At 45.0% G+C, this 14,848-nt stretch overlaps 1 protein-coding gene across 3 annotated transcripts in view; it reads right to left on the minus strand.

Moving 5' to 3' along the window:
• The window catches only part of ABCA4 (ATP binding cassette subfamily A member 4), a 132,124-nt gene that overhangs the window by 20,561 nt on the left and 96,715 nt on the right, over window positions 1–14,848 (minus strand). For all 3 annotated transcript variants that reach the window (XM_045478342.1, XM_045478341.1, XM_045478343.1), the window contains 9 exons: window positions 14,085–14,179; window positions 12,559–12,591; window positions 11,018–11,123; window positions 10,824–10,898; window positions 10,423–10,592; window positions 8,330–8,507; window positions 4,331–4,446; window positions 3,165–3,312; window positions 68–191 (listed from right to left, as the gene is read on the minus strand). In XM_045478342.1, coding sequence (XP_045334298.1) covers window positions 68–191; window positions 3,165–3,312; window positions 4,331–4,446; window positions 8,330–8,507; window positions 10,423–10,592; window positions 10,824–10,898; window positions 11,018–11,123; window positions 12,559–12,591; window positions 14,085–14,179 — 1,045 coding nt within the window. The remainder of the gene's footprint in view (window positions 1–67; window positions 192–3,164; window positions 3,313–4,330; window positions 4,447–8,329; window positions 8,508–10,422; window positions 10,593–10,823; window positions 10,899–11,017; window positions 11,124–12,558; window positions 12,592–14,084; window positions 14,180–14,848) is intronic.

Genomic DNA, 14,848 nt, shown 5'->3' on the forward strand with positions numbered 1-14,848 from the left:
CCGGAGGCAGCCCTCCCACACGCAGAGGATCTGGGGCCATGTTCCACAGGTCTGGAATGCCACCCACCAAACCGGGCGTAGACATCCGTCACGGCCTGGCTCAGTGCCAAATCAATGAGGCCCCGGCCCAGGCAGAAGTGGGGGAAGATAATGAGCAGCATCCTCAGCATGGCGTTGAATCTGAGTAGCGTCTGAAACATAGAAAAGCAGGACAGTTAGCCGTGGGGACCAAGCCCACCTGCCCTTCCTGAGCAGAGAGGGGCCTGGACGCCCTCATAAGGTGGAAGCAGGGGAAGGCCTGAAGAGACAGGGGGCCTAGCAGCCAGCCTGGCCACAGGAGGGATCTGTCACACAGAAACAGAGGTTTTAGAATACTCACAGGAGATGCTGCTAGCCAGGTAGCCTGCCTGGGGAGCTGTCGTTGCAGACTCACTTTGAAATTACATGTGAGCCCTCCAGGGCATTTGTTTCCAGGAGGTACAGCAGCTGCTGGGACTTTGGCCCAGGCTCTCTCTCCTTTGGTACAGCTGTGAGCTGTCACTGGGTTCTGAGGCTCTTTCATCTGCTCCTAGCCTAGCTTGTGCCAAAGGAGAGAGGGGACCTGCACGTCTTCCAGCTCTGCTTCTCAGCTCCCACAGGACAGCGAGGTGTCTGGCTGCTGCCAGTAGAAAAGAGGGCCAGGGACTTTCTGGTGTCTGTGTTGAGTTGGGGGGACTTGTTTTCAGATGGTCAGACTGTGCTTGCTACTTTAGCCTAGCCATGTTGGGCAGACCCTCCCCCAAGACAGGAGAGGGGACACCGAGAGGCGAGGCTGACCAGGCCGAGGCTGCCCACTTCTCTGGCCCGTCCCTACTGCACAACTGGCTTTTTCCTGGTCTCCACACCTTTGCTCATATGACCTCCTCTCTCTCACTCTCCTCCCCATATCCCCCCTCCCCTGCTCCCAGCATGATGCTTTTTTGCCCCCAGGCCTTTGCACCCCCAGCTTCTATTAATCATTGCTGTCAGGAAAGAATGCTCTCTCCCCTTCTGTTCTTGGCAGATTCCTGCTCTTCTTTAGAAAGCCAGCTTGAATAACCCCTTCTCTCATAAGCATTTCCAGATTCCTGTGTAACATACCTACTTCTCTCTTCTAGTACTTATAACATTGCCAGCCAGGGCTAATTATTTTTTACTTGCCTACTGTCCTCACCAGTCAGTGGTTCCCGGAGAACAACCAGGTCCTAATTATTTTGGTGTACTTTCTAAATACCTTAATCAATGATTAGCTCAAAATAGGTACTTCATTGTTTGTGACATGGGCTAATAAAATTCTGCTTATTCCAGGCCAGGCTCAATTGTGTTTCCTCTACCCAGATTCTCCTGATCCCTGTAGCCCCATTCTTTTGGCCCACTCTGATCTGTAGTGTTTTATCTGTCTCGTTCCTTTGCTGTTCTACCACACACTGTGTTATGGGATGACGTGTATGGTGGTTCATATTGGTTCCTAGCTTGGTGCGCAGGTCATTTCTTGACTGGAACAGGAGTTCCAGCAGGGCAGGATAAGCGGGTCACACTTGTTTCCATCAGCACATCCATCACACGGTGTTCACCTGGTCGATACCTCTTGACTCAGTAGAGACAGCAGCTACTGGGACCTGAGAGCCTGCTGAGGGATACTGGGAATTTCTGCAGCATCTGTCTATCTGATAGCTTACATGAAAGCAACCAGGCTTTATGCAGGGGAAAGGAGTATGATCAGTAAATGTTGGCTAAATGAGTGTAACCCTCAGGGGGGAGAATGTTTTGAGTTGCTTTGAGCTTACTCTTTAATTATTCTGAAGTAACACAATTTTTTAAGACTTAGTGGGCTGTGAGCCCATGACAAACAATTCTGGAGAGGAGGATTTTCAGTCTGCCAGAAGACTCTGCCATTGGCAGGGTCTGTGTTCTTTCTCATCCATCTCCCTTCTGGGGTCTGACTGTGACATGTTACATTTTTTTTTTTACCAGTCATGGGAAATTTTGGGTTTTATTTCTTGCTTAGTGGCTGCAGAAAGTCTGACAAGGTCTGGGAAAGCATCACTCAGGAGGCCATGGGATGGGGGGAGGGGGGGTTAGTGCAGATTTGCCATAGGTCCTCCCAGCAGGGCCTAGGGGTAGGAGTAGGGACAGGGGCCACAGAACCAGCAGTGCAGATGTGCTGGCTGGTGCTTACACTCTGAACTACGAAGACCTACTAGGGGAGGGACAGGCTAGAGAGGCCACTGGGGACACAGGCATTTGGTGAGCCTACCAGGGCTTGAGAGTGCTCCAGGCCAGCCACAGGCAAGGCTCGGACACACCAGGCTGGGAGTGGGAGTGCAAGCAGAAACAGCCCTGGAGCCACTGCCATTGTTTTAGGGATTAGTCTGGCCAGCTCTTTCTGGGCAAGGAGAAGTCTGGGGAATGCGGACAGGTCAACTGTAATTTATAACTCATAAAAATGAATCATCAGCACCATAAATTCCTAACCCTATCTTCAGGATTAAGTTTCATGTAGTAAATGTTATTCTGTTACAATTTGTATAAGAAAGTGGGAGAAAGAAAACATATACATTTGCTTATTTGTTGCCAGAACACCAAGAAACTAAAATGCAAGTTTGCCTCCTAAGTGACTGGGAAACAGGGGTAGGAAGGAGACTTCCTATGTGCCTTTTTGCTCCTTTTAAATTTTGAAATCACATGAATGTATTATGTGTATGTGTATGTGTGTGTGTGTGTGTGTGTGTGTGTGTGTGTGTGTGTAGAAAACTGAACACCAAAAGTCACCAAGGAAACCCTGAAAGAATAAGAAAGTCTAAAAGCTTAGGATCACAAAAAGTCATTTATAGCTTGCAGAATGAGCTCAGAAAACCATGACACTCAGAGCACACAAATAAACTTAAAAGAGTTAAATGAGTTTAAAGAAAAAAAGGAAGGAAGGAAGGAAGGAAGGAAGGAAAGGAAATGAAAGGAAGGAGGGAGGCAGGCACAGAGGTAGGCATGGAGGGAGGGAGCAAGAGAGAGGGAGGAGAGGAGGAAGCAACAGTCATGTATGCACTAAGATTTTCCAGCCACAGTACTTGCCCATGGCTCTACCTGACCATCAAATACTCTCTAGTATTTTAGTAATCAAACAAGAAAGCCATGAAAGTTATGCTTACCTGGTTATTCTCAAACAATTCTAAGATGAAGGTGATGGCACTGCTGTTGATGCCGATGAACAGATTAGCACAAGACAAGGCCACATAGGCTGTGCTGGGGATATCAAACAGGAAGGATGCTGGGTACATCATGGGAATGACTGCCCATCTGTGTGAAATGACATAACTCAGTGGGACAGAACTCCAGTCTCTATTCCATTTTCTGTACCACCACTAAATATAATACATTCCCTTCACACGAGGTGACATGTTTGAACTGGCGGGAGTCCCAGGAAGACCAGAAAGCTACTCCATCCCTTGGTCTTTGTTCCTTATCTTTGAAGGGAGATAATAATGCCTCCCCTGACCACCTATGGGGGTTTGGTGAGGAGCAAGTGAGATGGTGGCTGTGAATGTACCTATAAACTACAAAGCCTTTTACAAAGCAGAGGGGGCAGTCTCTAACCTACAATGTTTCCCACTCTAGTCTGGATCACCAAACCTGAGCTAAGATCCCAATAGTCTCATCATTAAAATTCACTTGAGTTGGTATGTCACAGTCAGGCTGGTTCCTGAATTCTCTATTTCTAAGAGAGAAGAATAGAGACCATTGCTCTGGCAGGACTTTACTGGCCCACGTAGGAAGGATCAGGTATCACTATCTCCATTTCATAGATGAGGAAACTGAGGCCCAGATTACTTGTCCATGGTTACAGGACAGTGTTATACAGTAAGAGGTAGGCCTGGATATAAAGTTGCATGCTTTGCTGTATGATTCTATGGGATTTAATCCTTGTGTCATCCTCTGGCCCTGACTCAGGAACAGCCTTTCAGCTGCAGTCTTCTGTGTGCAAATAACTCTTGGCCAGTACAGCTGGAAACACTGAGATGGACAGGCTGGCCACAGATGAATCAGAATCAGAGCTGGGTGAGGCATGGGAGAGTGACAGATCCCCAGACTCTGGTCAGGCCACAGTTTGTGTAGAAGAAGGTTCATTTGAGCCCCAGGAACACATCCATGTGTGGAGTCAGAAACAGAAGACAGACAAATTCCTTGTCGGTAGCCACACACCCTATTGGGTGCTGGAAGCTAACATGGCTGCCAGAAACTCTGGTTTTTTGTCAGAAGAGCATCCCCCTCCCCCGGCTTTCCTTTGGGCAGCATTAGCTAATACCAAACAACTCACCCGTACAGCATGAGCAGTGCAACAAGGGCAGGAAGATTTTCCGGAGAAGTGTAGGCTTTCTTCTGAAACCCAATAAAGATGCCCACCACCAAAGCAGCGCTCACACTATAATTCATCTTGAAGAGAGGAGAACAGGCACTTAACCTCTAGAGATCTCTATTTTCAGTTCTATAAAATGAGGGTTGGGGCAGACTCCTCCAGGACTTATTATGGTCTGGGATTCTGATTCTGTCTGAACAGTTCTTAGTTAGCAAACATATGTTAAGTCATCCTTTGTCCTCCTATTCCTCCCCACTTCCACGTCCCAGTGCAGGAAACTTTCAGCCTATATCTTTTGAAAGAATGAATTATCAAATTCCACCTAATCTTTCATTTTCTCTTTCTAATTGGTCACAAAGTCCTGTTGATTCTACTTTCTAAGCATGTCTCTGGATTCAGAAAAAACTTAAAATATTTAGGTCTTGGCCTCATGAATTTCAAATAGATGATACCATTTTACCACTTTATCCCTTTTCTTCCCTTCCTACACAATTCAGTCCTAAAGCCATCAGGATGGACAGGGAGAGGTGGGCACCCATAATGGGGTTACAGGAGGTGTCACAGCAGTCCCAAGCAGGATGAGAACCTGAGAAGAGTGAGGAGAGCATCCCACAGAGGGCCGGCTGGTGTGGGGTATTGGAGCATGTCCTTATAGGGGTCGATCTGGTTGGGGCTATCAGAGCCAGAGCAGAATGAGGAGGACCTCCACACAGGGGGCAGCTGGAGCAACTAGAGGGGGATGCCCACATGAGGGAGAAGATGGTGGCGGAGATGGGAGACTTGGTCCATACAGGTATATTGTGCAGGCAGGTAAATGAGTCAGGAGTAACAGAAGCCAGTTCCTCACTCTTGAGGAAGAGTCACAAATATGGAAACACAGAGAATCCATGGTGTTGGTATTGGAAATGGAGGTTTTAGTGAGCTCATGTTGTTTGGTGTGTAGAGAAATACAGATGTAAATGCGTGCATATCTATGTATATACATACATCTCTCTCCATTGAGAAGGCCTGAAGCCACTGATACCTCAGTGGCAGAGAAAATATATAGCCCTGAGATCTTGGTTTCTGAGGATTATTTTCCATAGGAAGGAACCAGCATTCCACAAGGAGATGGCTGATTCCAGGATAGGGCTGAGGGACGTGCACGATGAGCCTGGAACATCTCACTATGCCAGGGAGCATGGAGGTGCTCAAGCAAGATGAAGACACAAGTCGAGAGAAAACAAAAGTTGGCTTGAAGAGGCTCCCACTGGCCAAACGGGATAATCTGAGCATCAAAATAAATAAGAATGGTATCAGACTGTAATTAACACAGGAACCATTAATCCACATGGCTATACATAAATAAATGGAAAGTCCGATAACAAATAGGATATTTACATAGCTTCAAAGTACCTCTCCCCCAACTCTTATCAATTATAAAATGGAGGAACTCAGCAGACACCTTGTGACCAAAGTGACCATCATCAGTAATAGAACAAACTGAAATCAGAAGCTACCTGATCAGATGCAGTGAGAAGAACAGAGTACATTCATGATACCACTGAATGATACCACCATTCACAATAACCTGAATCTAATCATAAGAAAACTTGGGTCAAACTCAAAGAACATTTTACAAAATAACTGGCCTATGATCTTTAAAAGGTCAAGGTTGTGTGTGTCAAGAAAAGACTGAGGAACCATTCCAAATTGAAGGACAGTGAAGAGAGAGGACAACAAAATGCAGTGACTCAGACCTAGACTCTTTTCTAGAAAAGACATTATTGGGGCAATTAATGAAATTTGACTGGGGTCTGAGGACAAGATGGAGGTGACCCACCAGTGCTAGTGTCCTGATGTTGACAGTTATGTTGTGACTGTATTGGGTGTGTCCTCATTTATAGGAGGTAGACACTGGAGGTATGAGGTGTGTGTGTGTGTGTGTGTGTGTGTGTGTGTGTGTGAAAAGCATCCTGTTGGGAAGTTACACTCAAATGGCTTAGAAAAAAAGTGTTGAACTATTTTTATAACAATTTTGTGATTGTTTCAAAATTGAAAGAAAAACAGATGACATATAAAAAATAACTTAGGGGTGCCTGGGTGGCTCAGTCGGTTAAGTGTCAAACTTCAGCTCAGGTCATGATCTCACAATTCATGGATTCCAGCCCCGCGTGTCGGGCTCTGTGCTGACAGCTCAGAGCCTGGAGCTTGCTTCAGACAGAGCTTGCTCTGTCCCTCTGCCACTTGCACTTGCACATGTGCTCTCTCTCTCAAAAATAAACATTAAAAAAATAACTTAAAATATCCTATCTGTGCTGAGTGAATGATATAAACAATAAGTGTTATTCATTCATTCATTCATTCATTCACTCATTCATTCAACAATGACCCTCAGGCATATGTTATCTTTTTGCCACTGGTTAGTGAGGGTGCTAAGCTCCAACACTGTAGATCCTACAGTTCAGATTCCAGGCCAGTCTTAAAATTCTAGAGCCTCAGAAGCATGATAGCATCATATTCACCATCTTCTAACTCTTCATTGGCCTGCCAAATGTCTACTTTGCTAATATCACCTCCCATCGAGATACCCACTCTACCCTTCCAGCCACAAATTTCTCCTTTGGCTCAGAGATCTCTATAGATAGGCAAACACATGGGTTAGCCTGAAGTATAAATTTTATAATCCTTGTCTTTAAAAAAAGTAGAACGCAAAGACCAGGACTTGAATAGCTTTTCAATGCAGGCAAGCCTAGCTCCTTCCATGTTTAAAGCACAGGGCCAGTGTGGGTGGCTACACGTGATGTTTTCATCCAAAGCGAGGCTTGCAGGTTCTGATTCCTCCCCATGCATTCAGTGTTTTCTCAGGTAGACAGGACAGAGAGGAAAGAACTTAGCTGCTACTGATGGATTTCTGGTTTTGTAATGTTAAGTGATGAATGTGTTTAGGAAGCTGAGTAAGAGAAAAGAAATCATGTCTTTATAAACCCTAGTATTTATCATAATTATTAAAAACCACAGTGAAAAAAGTTGTTTGTGTTGGCCTCCACCATGATATATCTTATCATAACATGAAGTAGAGACGCACGTTAGTCTTAGAATACTGGGATAAAATAAAGGATCTTGTTACCCACCCACAGTCCCCAGAAAACACGAGCTGGTATCATAATGATCCCTGCTATAATATAACTAAGGCTTTGCTACCAATTTATTTTGATCCTGTGGCCTGTCATAAATTAACCCACCCTGACTTCTTCCTGCTCCCAACAACCTTGGTTGTCAGAGAGGTGGTAGTCTGATGTTGACCTGATAAATAATTTTTTCTTTATGTTCTCTAAAGTGGTGGCTAATTGGATTTAATGGGGAAAACAAAGTAAGGCCACTGGGTAGGGTTGCCAGATTTAGCCAATAGAAATATAGGATGCTCACTTAAATTTGAATTTCAGATAAACCACCAATACTTTTTTTTTAGTGTAAGTTTGTCCTATGCAATATTTGGGGGGGTGAGTGGGATATACTCATACTAAAATGTTTTATCTGAAATTTAAAATTAACTGATGTCCTATATTTATTTGGTGATTCTACCACAAGGGAAGTTCCATCCTCCCCCTTTTAGGGGTAGGTCAGGATGTAAGAAGAGAATGTAGGATGAAGGACCTCTTGATATTACCTCTTCAGCTCCAGATTATGTCCAGAAGGCCAGCCTCATGCCTGCAGTGCAATGATTATTCAGTGGGTCAGAAGGCCCCTTGGTGCCCTCACTCAGCAGTTGTTAAGCTGAGCCCCACATCCTTCCCCAGCTCGGGGCTTCTAATTCTGTGCCTTTCAAAGAGACCGCGAACACACAAGGCCCTCGAGACACAGCACCTCCTGTAGCCCTGACAGTATGAGAGCCCCACCCTGCCATGTCCCCTCAGTCAGAGCAAACACCCGCCACCTTGGGCCTTGGAGGCAAGGGAGGTGCCATGATCTGACACTTACAATGTCCCAGAGGAAGTTGGTCAGCCAGTAGGTTATGGGGCTCACTCCACTGATAAACTGGAGGTGCTTGGCTTTGTTTACCCTCTCCTGGATCAAATAAAGGACAAAGCTGGCTGGGATGAAGGACATGGCAAAAATCACACAGATGGCAACCACAGCATCTACCGAAGTAGTCAGCCTGCAGCAGGACGAGAGACAAGGGGAGACAGAGGTAAAGAAGGAGGAGCAAATGCAGGAGAAAGACAAAGTTAGACTCTGGGAAGTCCTCACCCATCTCCAGGTAGCAGCCTCCAGAATCCCCTTCAGTGGCTGGAAGCTTGTTGCTTCACTCAATTGTGCTACTCAAACTGGGTCAAGGTTAAATGGGTATCTGTGGCTTCCTGTTCCACGTTACAACTGAATACTAATATTAATGTGAACATTGAATATTTTCCATGTTAATATGATAATCTAAACAAATTTTATTATGTTTTCTAATTATCTGTAGATGGTATATAGAAATGGATTCTTATATTAATCTCATATACTATAATGTTCTCATTAGTTCTCATAATTTGTCAATAGATAACTTGAATTTTCTATGTAGAGCAATAGGGTGTGTGAAATCTTGTTAAGTCACGTTTTCAAGAAACATATCACAACATGGAGAAATGTTCATAATGTAAATTTAAGCGAAAAGAGTACAGGCCAGTTACATAGAAGCTTGGCTCTATTCACCCTTCCCTGAATTGAAGAGAAAGCATGTGGCTAAGGGGGCAGGTGTGGGCTGAAGTCCAGCCTGAGCTTCACATACAAACTATGACCCTGGTGTGGGGCAGTGCCCTCACAGAGAAAGGAGTGCTTTTTGTGCTGCCCTGATAAAACTACAAAGAACATGATCCATACATATAGTAAAAACAGAATAAATAACTGGAAGAAAACACACAAAAATGTTTAGAGGCAAAAACTGTGTAGGGTTACAGCAAGTAAGTTTTTAAAACCCTATTCTATAAACTGACATATAAAAAAATAAATAAAAAATAAAACTCTAGGGGCGCCTGGGTGGCTGAGTCGGTTAAGCATCTGACCTTGGCTCAGGTCATGATCTCACGGTTTGTGAGTTCGAGCCCTGCATCGGGCTCTGTGCTCACAGCTCAGGGCCTGGAGCCTGTTTCGGATTCTGTGTCTTCCTCTCTCTCTGCTCCTCCCCTGCTCATGCTCTGTCTCTGTCTCAAAACTAAATGAAAACATTAAATAAATTAAAAAAACCCTATTCTATAAACTTGATTTAATGAACATATAGTATTTCATATACTACTTTTATAACCTCAGAAGATTCCTATTTCTTATTTCAGATTCAAGAGGCTTAGCAGAAGACATAGAAACTTGGACTGAGTGAGAACTGGTGTAGGATAGACTATTCTTCCTTAGTTTAGGGCCTCAGAGGGTATCCAGAGGAAGGCCAGAAGGGACCAGGGCCCAAGTTTTAGCTGATGACATTTGACATGTTCAGGGCCCAGTGTTCAGGGCAATATACTGGGATAGGAAAACGTGGACCCTCACAGCCTACCAGAAGAATTCTGCACTAACAAAGGCATACCCACCAAAAACAGGCCTCAAATGGAGCACATATACTACAAAATTACACAAGATTATTGTTTTTTACTGCCAGAAAATGTGCAGTAAGAACCTAAGCTTGAGGAAGGCAAAGATCTATTGATATCTTGAAAACCTGGTCATCTGAGGGATATTACCAGAATCTAAGATGATTACTTCTGGGGAGATCAAAGACTGACTCAACTTTCCCAGTTCCTGGCAGTCACTTTGCATACTGGAAAAGAGAATATTTGTGTAAGCTCCAGGAGCAACTTGTTATCAAGACCTGAAAGGGAAGAGAACTATATACATGCTTACTTTCCAAATAAATACCAAGAGAAAGAATGGCCAAACAGTTTGGTACACAAGGCGTTTGAAAGTCTCATGTTCATGTGTGCCTGATTTAACAACCTTGCCATCCAGCCCAGCAGCTCATGTTAGTGAGAATCCTCTTGGGGTGTCCAAAGAATGGAGAGGGTGACAAGCAAACTGTGAGGTTGGGGGCCAAGGTGGCTTACACTGTGATCTCTGAGAGCTGCTCCTTGGTCAGGTTCAGGGGCTGGCTTATGACGGTGATGCCATACTCCTCAGGGTTCTTGTCCTTGTGCAGGCTGGCCCGTAAGATGGCGTTATGAGCCACGTTGAGAAAGCTCACCAGGGCATGCCAACCTTTGTTGTTAAACCATACCTATGGGACAGAGATAATAGGCTTTGTTAGGTGGTGCTACAGCTGTTTAGAGAAAAAATGAGCTGCAGGAAAAAGAATGTAAGGAGGAAGAAGGGTTTGGCAGCTGGAAGACATTCCATGCTAGATTTTAACAGGAGAAGGGATGGAATTTAATTAAGCTGGGAAAATAAAACTAAAATAACTAGCTTATGCGAATTTTTAGCTCTAGGGCAGATTATGTAGGGCCAATACCTTAATGTTGTCTTCAGTTTCTAGATGTTTCAGGAAAGCAGGCATTTCTTTAGAGGCCTCTCTGGTAATGGGGCCCTAGAAAACCATAATGAACAAGCACAAGGGTTTCTTCCCTGCTTAGCCCTCATGATCATTTGTTTCATGATAACCATTATGTCAAAAGTTCTATTCAAATCTTCAGTCTGTTTACATACCCCGCTCACATTCATTATCTGGCCAAGGTGGCTTAAAAATCCAACGAGCGCTTCCCCAGTGATGGGAAGAACCGGGAGCTTTCCTCCGATGGAAATTCCTCCGTACCTGACAAGGGAACAAGAAGTCCTCAAGTCAGTGCCATGAACTGTGCTTGTGCTGCTTCCTACTTGTCAGTAACTCTCTCAGGTTCTGAAGGGAAATGTGTACTTTGAGGGGGATTTTATGGACCAGGGAACAACATGACTCCACTTTACAAACCTACTATTAACACTTCCTTGTTGCCTCCGGGATAAGTCCTAATCTTTACTGAGCTTGGTCTCTGCCTACCTCTCCAACTTAGCCCCTCCTCATGCCTTCCCTCAAGTGGCATATTCCAGCCACATCAAATCACTTCCAGAGCCCCTGATGGTCCAGGCTGCCTTAGTGTCTCTGCCTCTGCGGGGCTGCTAGCTTCCTGGGAGTGTCTTTCCCTCTTTTGAGCAACTGGCCAACTCCAACTCATCTGTTATACGTCATCTTCTCTTTGAAGTCTTCCCTGACTCTCCTTACACTCCAACCAATGATTCCTTTATGGGTCCACTTCTGTACTTTGCAGGCACTTCTGGCAGCAGTGGGCTCACCTTCATCTGGTCAGGATCAGTCCCGCTGGGCCTCTCTGTCCGTGCCTCTCAACCCCAGCCTGCCTCCGGCAGCCCCTCACCATCCTCTCTGCCTTTAGCCCCATAATTGGGGTCCTAGCATTGGCTCTCCTGCTCTAACCAATCTTCCACAGTGCTTGGAAGTCTCAAGTGATCATCCTCAAACACTGATCTGAGCCTGTCGCTCTCTGGTTTAAAGCCCTTCAGTGGCAGGATAAAAGCCAAACTCTCAGACAGGGAGTTAAATTAATGTGCTGCTTAGGCAAGGCAGAAGAGGGGAACTTTATTTCTCAGGGATTTAAACTGCACACCCCCCCCCAATATTTCTGCTTCAACTGAGGCCCCACACTTCCCTCTAGGGGGATTTCCCTTTCGTGGTCCAGACTCTACCCAGGAAATCAAGTCAACATCAGCTCTGCTTTCATTGTAGAGGTCCTATTCCTAAGGGACCCCGGGAGGACAGCTCATTCTTAGAATATCCCTGGATGATCCTCCAAACCTCTGAAACCATTTGAGCTTCCAGAATGTCCCAGGAACAGGGTGAGTCTGGGGCTGGGCCAGACTCCCTGAGGCTCAAAAGGGATATGCCAGAGTGGCAGGGCTTAGGTTATGAGTCCTCTCACTGCAGCCTTCTACACTGTTATCCTTGTGAAGTTTTAGAACCCTCTCCAAGTGAGAATGCTCTGGAACTCCTCCTCAGGAAATACCACCTCCCATATAGATCCTCCGAGATCAACTGCTGAGCACCTTCTGTCAGAGCTACATATCCTTCAGGACGTGTCTTGTGAATTCCTGAGTACATACAGAGCAGCCCACATGGCTTTGAGGTGTGGCTTTTTTTTTATGTGCAATTATTTTAGAGGGATATGAGATTTTAACTTCTTAAAAAAATAGTTTCTTACCTCTGTTCATTGACCCAGAATTTGCTCTTTAAGCTGAAAGCCAAAACAAATCATACGATGAATACCATAAGTAAGGCAGTAGTGTTAACTTTCCTTCCTAAACACTCACTGGGGCAGCTCAGTCCTCCAGGGCAGTTTTGCATTTCCTGATATCCAAACAGTGTGGAAGCCTCCAGGCCCAAGGGCTGAACCCAAATACACATGCAGAGGAAGGACCATACTCCACCATTGGCTCTCCAAGTCACATCCCGCATGCTGGGCCCTCTGGGTGGCCCTGTGGTCAGGTCATTTGTCAGACCATCTGGACCCAGAAAATATGGACCACTATACCAGTTCAGAGTGAATACTGCAGCCCTCCCATCTTCCATCCTGCATAAATAAGACTCTAATAATTACCTGCACACTTGGGAAAAGTTCTGACTTAGTCTAAGCCCAAAGTTAAGGACTGAATTCCAGCCAATCAGGGGTAAAATTATAAGACAAGAAATGAGCAGATGCCAATTCTAGACCTCATAGTTTAGGCCCAGAAACTATCACGGTCATCAAGCACAAAATCCCAAATTCCATATTGCAAAAATTTGTTGCTGAGAACAAAGTTTGGGCGGTTGCTGTTTATTATAGTATTGAATAAATTCTATGCACTCTGCTCTTAACTTTTGTGCTTGGATGGCATTTTTCATTTTGCTAACTGCTGGCTTGGCACTGCCCTCTCAGCAGCGGCTCTCACCACCAGCAGTGTGTTCTGAGTCCATTTATCCCTTGTTCAGAGTTTGATAGAGGAAGCAACTGAATGCACTACTAAAATTAGTATGTTTTAAGGCCTCAGAGCACATGGGGACTGGATTAGGGTTTCCTTTGACCCTCTTTTTAGAGCATGCTGTTGTGGATCTCTGATAGGGGCTGCTGAAACCACTCATCCCCGGGGTGGAGCCTGATAAGAACAGCTGCAGAGCTGAGAGAAGCGAGCACTTACAGAAGAGCTCACTGGCATACTAAGGCAATGGAGGTGATAATTTACAGCAATGTGCAGTTAACCTGGCCAACCTGCGGGCTCACTCACACACTGCCATCCCACTGCCTTTTTCCTATGTTGGTCTGATTTTTTCCTTTCTCTTCTTTGCTTCTTACTTTCCCTCTTGCTTCCCTCCTTTTTTTCTACCTTTTCTCCTTTACTCTCCCTCTAAATGTGGTCTCTGTTTCTTAACCAGTTAAAACATGAGGCTGCATTACTGGATAAACTCTATGCTTTCTTATGTTACTTTTAATGCTGCATGGGTTAAACTTTAAGACTGCTTGGCCTAAATAAAAAAAAAACAAAAACAAAAACAAAATTAATCTTAAATTACATTTTACTTGTATATGCCTCAATTGTTTTTTTTTGGTTGGATGAGGCCCTCAAATCAGGGAAAAGAAAATTTTCCACTGCCCTGATAGTTGATACATTGTGAGAATAAATTATCTTCTGTCTCTAGTTAATATTTTCTACAGGAAGCCAGGATTAAAAGTATGAAAGAATCTCTTCTTACCTGCTTCGTATAAGAGCAGGATATGTTTTTACCAAGAAGTCAGAGATGTTCCTGTTTGTAAGATCTTGTAGAATTTCAGAGCTGTGCTGTATTCTCTGAGGCAATGAGACATCTGTGTTAATCACCTTGGAATCTGATGCTTGTTCTTCTCCAAAAATTATTTATGGACTCAGCTGCTGGGAAAATACTAACTAAAGCACTGGCATGTGCCTAATTCCCACACTAAAAAGTGGGAGTCATCTTTGGCCCCTCTCTTTTCTCCAATCCATTTTCAAGGTAGGATAGAGCCAACTCCAAAACAAATATCCTCATTCCTCCGGTTCCAGACTGCCACCCCAGTCCAAGCCTCCACTCAGATCTCACCTGGACCTCGACACAGACTTCCAGACTGGTATCCCTCATTCAACCCTGGCCTTCCAAAATCCATTTTCTCCCTAGAAGCCAGACCGAGCTCTAAAAATATAAATCAGAATACCCCACTCCATGCTTTCCATACTCAAATAACCCCTGGGATCCTCTGAGGATCATCACCACGGCTGCCACGGCCTCATGATCTGGCCCTGACCTGCTCTCTGAGGCCCTCTGCCGCCACTCTCCTTACTCCTCACCCTCCCCACGTATCTTCCCTGCATCTCCAGTGCACACTCCTCATTCCTGAGGTCGCCTTGCACTTGGCAGTGCCTTCTGCCTTCTTTGCTCTGCCCGGACAACCTCACACGGCTAGCTCTTCCTCATTCAAGTATCAACCTACATTTTTCTCCTCA

Source organism: Leopardus geoffroyi, chromosome C1, assembly GCF_018350155.1.
Source record: "Leopardus geoffroyi isolate Oge1 chromosome C1, O.geoffroyi_Oge1_pat1.0, whole genome shotgun sequence".
NCBI classification, from domain to species: Eukaryota; Metazoa; Chordata; class Mammalia; order Carnivora; family Felidae; genus Leopardus; species Leopardus geoffroyi.